The sequence below is a fragment of the Chenopodium quinoa genome, unplaced genomic scaffold, assembly GCF_001683475.1.
Source record: "Chenopodium quinoa cultivar QQ74 unplaced genomic scaffold, ASM168347v1, whole genome shotgun sequence".
NCBI lineage: Eukaryota > Viridiplantae > Streptophyta > Magnoliopsida > Caryophyllales > Amaranthaceae > Chenopodium > Chenopodium quinoa.
In genome coordinates, this window is record NW_018742307.1 from 31,374 (window position 1) to 39,762 (window position 8,389).

Genomic DNA, 8,389 nt, shown 5'->3' on the forward strand with positions numbered 1-8,389 from the left:
GGGGAGGAGAGTAATGAGCCTGCGCCGCCCCCGCCGTTCACTTTCAACCTTCCTACTCCTCCAAGCTTCTCTGACGGTCAGTTCCAATAACTTTGGATTTTATTTTGTCCCTTTTCTTCTATTTTTTTTATTAAGCTTACATTAAACTCTTTGCGTCCGCCTACAGACATTGCAGAGGAGCTTCAAATGAAGCTGCCCGGCCAGTCCCTTACTGGAGCGGACATGAAGGCGATGCGGGAGGCCATGGCCCGGGCCGTCCCTACTGAGCAGCGAGACAAGCTGCGGGGAATACATGACGGCTTCCTCGGCCCCATAATCAATTTCAGCGCTGAGGTAAATTTTTCCCTCAAATGCACTTAGCCAATTTTTCGCTCATTTTGCTAACACATTTACCCTGTACGCAGCTCTTCCTGCGGCTGAATGCCTTCCTGGAATGGAAGGACAAGGAGAATGAGCGGCTGAAGCATGCCTGGGCCCAGATTCAAAAGACCCAGGATGCCGTTACTGGGGAGGTGGCCGTCCAGCGCCGCTATTTTGAGACCCAAATCAACGCGCTGTCCGACAAGGCTGCGCGGCAGGCGAAAGATTTGGTGAAGCTGGGCGAGGCCCTACAGCAAGAGTCTGTGGCCAGGGAGGCCATGAGAAAAGAGAGGGACCAAGCCTTGCTGGACGGCGAACGCTGGAGGGAAGGGTTCGAGGCCTCCGAAAAGCTTCAGAGTGATGTGGCCTTGGCTAAAAAACACTTGAAGGAGGCCTTGGACGAGTCGGACGCTCTGAGGGCTGAGGTGGAGACCTTGAAGAAGTCTGTCAAGGACTTGACTCTCCAGCTGAAGACGCCTCGGGCCCCCAGCGCAGACGAGGTCGTCCGCATTGAGCAGAACGCTGAGGATAGGCTGAAGAGTTTCTTCTTTGAAGCGTTCGAGCTCATGGTGGAAGATGGGGAGGCTGCCTATTTTCAAGAGCGCTTCACTAAGCGCCTCAACTTTGTCTGCCTCAGGGAAGAAGCTAAGAAGGCTGGCCAGCCTTCTCCTGAGCTGGACGCCACACCAACAACCTCAGAGGATGAGGAAAATCAAGTGGCGGCCGGCCATGATGGTGAAGCGGAGAGCAAAGAGGTGCCAGCTAAGGACGCCTCTCCTGCAGCTTCTCAGGATCCCATCCCAGTCCTTGATTCAGCTTCTGCCATGGCCACCCCCTGACTTTCAGCTTTCTCTGCTTTTAAGCTCTATTTATGTATATTTTTCTTGACTTTTTTAACCGCCTTTTCGAGCGGTTTTTATGTAAGATATTTTACCGCCTTTTGAGCGGCCCTTTTATTAATTAAGTTTGATGATTTTTCTTCATACTTTGCATAGTTCATACTTAACAAGTTTTTTGCATTTTTATACACGTACTTTTCACGTTTTTATATCCTCGTACAATTAGGGGGTATGCCCCTTTATTCGGTGTTCACCTAGTCCATACTTTGGGTGGTTTGATTGGCTTGGTAGAATTTATACCTTAGGTGGTATGACTTTTACCAAGTTAATCAAATCATAATAATGATTGCCCTTGGACTAGGTGGTACGCCGAATCAACACATATATTGGCCGTTCAATTGGCTTTATGTGAGTTTGTCCGTTGAAACTATCGCTCGGACGCACTCAGGAAATTCCAAGTGTGATCTTTACTTAAAATTTTCATGTTCGGCTAGGCTGGAATGCCTTGGTATGCCCTTGCCCCACTATGTGGGTGTCACAGGGTACCTTACCCTTATCGTTCGCATTAATTTAGGGCGGACGCATTCATGTGAATTTTGGGATCAAGCTGCCCATTCTTATTTTATTTAATTTATTTTTGTTCTGCGACCGTGTTGCTATGTTGCAAGTAACATACTTGCAACTTTCACGCGGCCTATCCGTATAAGTTATGACTGTACAAATAAGCATAAATTAAATGGAAAAATAATTATAACAATGTTTGACTTTTTCATTAATTTGTCAAAATTACATTGTCGTAGCCGTACGACTTACATTGCTCGGTCAACAGACCTAGCTGTATACACAACTTTTTGGCTAAGTAACTAAACATAATATTTCTTCAGATTGTCAGTGTTCCATGTGCGCGGGATGGGTCGGCCGTTCATGGCTTCAAGACGGTAAGTCCCATCTCTGACCTCTTCCCTGACTCGATAAGGCCCTTCCCAATTTGGGGTCAGCTTGCCATCCTCATTTGCTCGCCCCACCGCCTCCATCTTCCTTAGGACCAGATCTCCCAATTTTATTGGCCGCTTTGACACTCGGCGATTGTATGCCCTTGTCATCCGAAGACGATGGATTTTGTGTCTAAGCGCCGCATTGCCCCTAGCTTCAGGAAGGAAGTCTAGAGCGGTCTTCATGGCTTCCCAATTGGCCGCTTCATCATATAGTATCACCCTAAGAGCGGGCTCATACATTTCAATTGGAAGGACCGCCTCAGCACCATAGACTAAGAAGAAGGGAGTTTCTCCTGTGGAACTTTTGGCCGTGGTCCGTATGGACCACAACACATTAACCAATTCGTCAGCCCACAAGCCGCCTGCTCTTTCAAGCTTGTGCTTAATTCCATTGGAGATCAATTTGTTGTATGCCTCTACCTGACCATTTGCTTGTGGGCGGCCGACTGAAGCAAAGCAATGAGCTATGCCTTGGTCTTCCAACCACTTTTTGAGTTCAGGCGTTTCGAACTGAGGTCCATTGTCAAACACCATAGACTGAGGAACGCCAAAGCGTGTAATGATACTCTTCCATATGAAAGCTGAAACAACTATCCACTTGATGCCTAGGACGGCCTCGGCCTCTACCCATTTTGTGAAGTAGTCTACTGCTACAAACACATACTGCCTCTAGCCGGACGCTGGTGTGTATGGTCCTAAGATGTCCATCCCCCATTTGGCAAAGGGGAGCGGACTACTGATGGCCGAAAGGCTGTTGGCGGGTCGGTGAATTAATGTTGCGAACCTCTGGCATTTGTCACACTTCTTCACCATTTCCATTGCGTCCGACTTTAAGCTCGGCTAGTAGTAACCCAGGCGGGCAGCCTTTTCAGCCAAAGCTCGTCCTCCAATGTGAGAACCACACTGCCCCTGGTGAATATCATCCAAGACATCATACCCTCTCTCAGGAGTGATGCATTTCAGGTATGGCTTTACAAATGCCTTTTTGAACAACTCTCCTTGCTTAACTTCAAACCAAGCCGCTCTCTTTTTCATCAACCAGCTCTCTTTAGGATCGGCCGGTAATAATCCGTCCTTAAGGTAAGATATAATCCCGTCCATCCAAGTGGAGCTTCTATCAATTGCGTGTACTGGCTCAACATCAATGCTCCTCTTCTCTTTTACTTCCCAAAACACTACATTGGGAGTATCACATGATGCTGAGGATGCTAACTTAGAGAGGGCGTCCGCCTGATGATTGGACGAATGAGGGACCTGCTGTAGGGTAAAATGGTCTAGGCTCTCAGCCTCCTCTTTTACAATCTTCAAGTATTTTTACCATGGCCGGCTCCCTCGCTTCAAAGTCTCCATTCACCTGGCCGACTACAAGTAGGGAGTTCGAGCATACTTTAATTTTTGTCGCTCCTGCCGCCTTACACATTATGAGGCCGGCCAAGAGGGCTTCGTACTCGGCCTCGTTATTTGAGGCTTGAAACTGGAATCTCCTTCAGGTGACTTGCATGTAACACCTGCACCGCAACCAGTAGCTGTCGCACTGCCATCCACGAACACTTTCCAGATTTGATCTCCGGCCGTCTGAATATCCGGCCGAGTCATTTCAGCTAAAAAATCAGCAAAGGCTTGCCCCTTGATTGCTTTTCTTGGCTCATTTTTAATATTCAACCCTCTCATTTTCAAGGCCCATTTAAGCATACGACCGCTTGCCTCTAGCGTTGTAAATGGCTTCTTCAAGGTTGGTCTGTGTAGACCACAATTGAATGTGCCAAGAAGTATGGCCGCAGCTTTTTTGATGCCATGTACAATGCCAAGACAAATTTCTCAATGGGGGGATACCTTAGCTCAGCGTTATGTAGAACGTGGCTAATAAAGTAGACAGGGATCTGGCGGCCGTCCCGTTCAGCAAGTAGGACGACACTTAAGGAGTGTTCTGAGATGGCAAGATAGATGAATAGCTTCTCGCTCTTAAGTGGACTGACAAGCCGAGGTAATGTATGTAAATGGCCTTTTAGCTGTACGAATGCTTCCTTGGCCTCCTCTGTCCACTCAAACATGGCTTTCTTTTTTATGGTTTGAAAGAAATAGCGGCACTTATCCCCTGACCTTGACAGAAATCTACCAAGTGCAGCCAAACAGCCCGTCAATCTTTGGACTTCTTTAATTGTCCTTGGTGACTTCATGTCCATGACAGCTTGGATTTTTTCAGGATTGGCCTCGATTCCACGTTGATCAATCAAAAATCCAAAAAATTTACCGGACTCAACACCAAAGACACATTTCTTTGGATTTAACATCATCTTATGCCGCCTGAGTTCGGTGAAAGTTTCTCGTAGATCTTTCAAATGCTCAGCCGGCTCTTTTGACTTGACAATCATGTCATCAATGTAGGCTTCCATATTCCGGCCGAGCTGATCTCTAAAGACTGTGTTAACAAGTCGCTGAAAAGTAGCTGGGGCATTCTTAAGGCTGAATGGCATAACTTTGTAACAATACAACCCCTGCTAAGTCACAAACGCTGTTTTCTCTTGGTCTTCTTCCCATAACGGAATTTGATGGAATCTGGAGTATGCGTCCATAAAGCTCATCAGGGCATGCCCGACCGTCGAATCAACCAGACGTTCGATTTTAGGCAAGGGAAAGCTATCCTTAGGGCATGCCTTGTTTAGATCGGTGTAATCTACGCACATTCTCCAAGTTCCATTCGGCTTCTTGACAAGGACCACATTGGCCACCCATTCTGGGTAATAGCATTGCCGAATGAAACCGGCGTCCAGAAGCTTCTTGACTTCTTCTGCGGCCGCCTGATTCCTCTCTTCTCCATGATTTCTTTTCTTCTGACGGACAGGTTTTACGGCCGGATTCACAGCCAATTTGTGCACGGCCAGATCTGGACTTATACTTGGCATCTCACCGAAATCAAATGCGAATACATCCTTGAACTCTCTCAATAATTGAGTTAACTCATCCCCAAGCACACCCAAAGCTATAGTTCCCACACTTGGTTGATCGGGGTCAAGCACTATATCCTGGTGACTGCCGGCCGGCTGGGGTCGTAACTCTTCTGGCCGACCGAAAGTCATTAGCTGCTATGCTTGCTCTATCTTGGCCGCCTTACGCTTCTGGCCAACCTGGTGTGTTGGGAGTGAGGTTCCTTCTTCTTTTGGCTCGGACGATTTTGGTCCGTGCGCTGTAGGCTTAACCGCCAACTGATTACATTCCTTTGCCATCTTCTGGCTTCCTTGGATTGTACCTATTTTCCCGTCTGTCCTCTCAAACTTTAGCAGCATTAGGTGAGGCATAATGACTGCTTTTGCTGCATTCAGTGTATGACGGCCGAGTATGACATTATATCCAGTAAGCTCTTTCACAACCAAGAAGCGGACAACCATATCTCTTCCTTCCCCTTTTTGCCCGAATCGGACGGGTAAATCTATCTGGCCCACCGGGTGGATGAAATTCCCCCCAAATCCGACCAACGGGTGAGTGATGTCTTAGAGAGCATCCTCTGGGAAGCTTAGATTTTTCAAGGCGGCCAGGCTGATGATATCAGCCGCACTACCCGTGTCAATCAATATTCGTCCGACCTTCAAATTGGCTATCTTCATAATGAATACCATTGGATCATTGTGCAAGGCTTTGACCTCCCCCCGATCGGCCTCACTGATGATTACTTCGGGGAAGGGTTCAGCCTTCACTGAATCCATCTGCATTACCTTTCCCAGGTTCCGAGCGTCCTGCTTGATCCCTCTCATAGTGGGACCGCCTGAGGCAAATCCTCCTGATATCACGACCACAAAGCCCGAATCAGTGCTGTTGCCATCATCCTCTTTATCTTTGTTCTTATCATTCTTCTGCCTTTGCTCGGACGTGTTGTTTGTCCGTGTGTAGGTGAATTTGGACTTCATCACATATAAATTCAGCATGCCCTTCTCGGCTAGTTTATCCAGGAGTCTCTTTAAGTTAATGCAATCGTTCGTGTCATGTCTCAGCGGCTGTGACTTCTCAAACTCAAACTTATCCTTGATTTCCATCAAGATAGAATAACAATCCTTGTTGAATTCAAAATGAGGCTCGTACGCCTTGACCTTCTTGGATTTCTGTGGCTAGCCATCAGCCACCCAGACTTCCTTTCTCTTTTTTCCTTCTTTCTTTTGGTCGGTCGAGTCTTGTTGAGAAGGTTTCTTCTCAGCCCCCTTGGCCGGCGCTTCTGCTTTTGTGAGCGAACAAAAGTCCGCCGCTTCAATATAAGCTTCGGCTTCCCGCTAAACACCTGCGTATGTCCGAATCTTTTTCCTTACCAAGTCAAATTTAAAACCATTGTGCCTTAATCCCCGGAGAAATTCAGAGTAAGCCATTTCGTCCGGTAGATTATGAATTTGGGCTTTTCTTGGTTAAATCGCTGGACGTACGAGCGTAAGCCCTCATTTTTTTCTTGGACGATTGTCGCCAAGTTAAGGCTAGTCTTTCGAGGCGGTATGTTGTATGAAAAATTTCCCACGAACAGCAAACTAAGAGTAGTGAAACAATTGATACACCCGGCCGGCAGACTGTTGAACCAATCCTGTGCCACACCTTTCAGAGTAGTCGGGAAACATTTGCACCAAGTAGCATCATCTACGCTTTGCAAGTACATCAGGTTCCTGTACGAGGTGATGTGCTCTTCTAGGTTGCCCGTCCCATCATAAGCTCCCACAAGTACACTCTTCACCTTTGGTGGCTGAGGGGCATTTAAAATATCTTGCGAAAACGGGGGCGGCTTATCTCCCAGAGTAAGTAGGCGCATCTGCCAATCGATGGGTTGCGGTTGCAAGGACGGCCCAGCCAGATAGGGAGCTTGTCCATACACCTGCCCATATGGCCCATATTGTCCGTATGTCTAGGGGTTTGGCTGCATCAAACCATTGAACCCCTGAGGTTGATATTGCAGTGATTGGGCTGGAATAGGAGTTGGAGCATGGAAGACTGGAATAAGAGTTGGGGTGCGAACTGCCTGACTTCCACTGGAGATGGCCGTGTTGGTATGCTGGGAAAGGGAATGATGTGAAAAATCATCCGGCATTTTCGGGGTTGAGGCCGTGTTACAGTAGGCGGCGCGCTCCCGCTGCTTATGCCGAAGGTAATCCCTTGCGTCCTTCCATCGTCTGGACGGCTCAGGCTCCTCTCTTCGAGGTTGTCTACCTCTCCCCCCAGCCGACTACGTTTTCGCCAGCAAGTCAGAGAAATTAGTCCGCGGTACTCTCGGGGACCTTCCAGTCGGCCTTCGAAATGGGGTGTTTTTCATCGTCTGTTGCATGGATTGTTTTGCTGTGTGTCTTTCTTGGAGCCCTCTGTTCCTCTCTCCTGGGCGGCTGCCTAGAGGTAGAGGCTCCGTTTTCAATTTCTTTTCTGAGTTTGTTAAGCGCGGCCTTAAGAGAGGCTGCGGTAACAGGAGGGTCATCAGCTTCTTCAAATGTGGCTATCAGAGGATCGCTAGTACGGATCGTAGGGATTATATCCTCTACATGTCCATCCTCGCCTGGATTAGGTATCTGATCGTCTATCGCCATAACGTACGAGTATCCCCACAGACAGCGCCAAATGTTTCGGGTCCTTTTTGGATTTCCTGGGATACTGGTTACGCTCTGCTGGCAATGAGTCGGCCCCACCTGCAAAACAACGAATATTCCGGCCAACGAAATATTCGCCTCCGACGATCAAGTCAGTGATCAGAACGGAAAAAAGGCTAGAGAGAGAAAGTAGAGAGAAGTTGGAGCTATTTAATGCTCTGTGTTTTCAATTGTCTGAATCACCCCCATCATAAATGATTGGGGTATTTATAGGGGTGGGACTCGTGCCCCTCTTTAGGGTTTATACCCTAGATTTGCGTGACGTGATTGGATGCGCAATCAGCGAATGCCACGTGCCACTTTGGGGGCGCCGTTTTGCGGCTTTCAGTGTCATCTCTCGGGATTTGGGCCCTGACGTTGTTAGGGATTTTTGGCGTGCTGATTTTTAGAAGGATCATATTGCCTAAACACATGGCATCTTCCCGTGGTGACACGTGTCACCCTATAACTGGGCCACGTGTCATTATGGGATTGGCCTGAGACCTTAAGAACTCTGGATTGTGTGGCATCTTCCTGTGGTGACACGTGTCACCCTATAACTGGGCTACGTGTCACTATGGGATTGGTCCACGTATACGAGGTATTTTTACCC

The 8,389-nt window shown here is 48.0% G+C and overlaps 1 protein-coding gene across 1 annotated transcript; it reads right to left on the reverse strand.

The window, feature by feature from the left end:
• Nucleotides 1-2,062: 2,062 nt before the first annotated feature.
• LOC110687071 lies at nucleotides 2,063-2,728 on the reverse strand. The gene has a single exon (XM_021863701.1). The coding sequence runs from the start codon at nucleotides 2,726-2,728 to the stop codon at nucleotides 2,063-2,065; it is 666 nt and encodes a 221-aa protein (XP_021719393.1).
• Nucleotides 2,729-8,389: the final 5,661 nt, after the last annotated feature.

Bases quoted from the DNA above. Each gene is read 5' to 3' on its own strand.
- LOC110687071 (XM_021863701.1), bottom strand. From the start codon at position 2,728: ATGGTGTTTGACAATGGACCTCAGTTCGAAACGCCTGAACTCAAAAAG.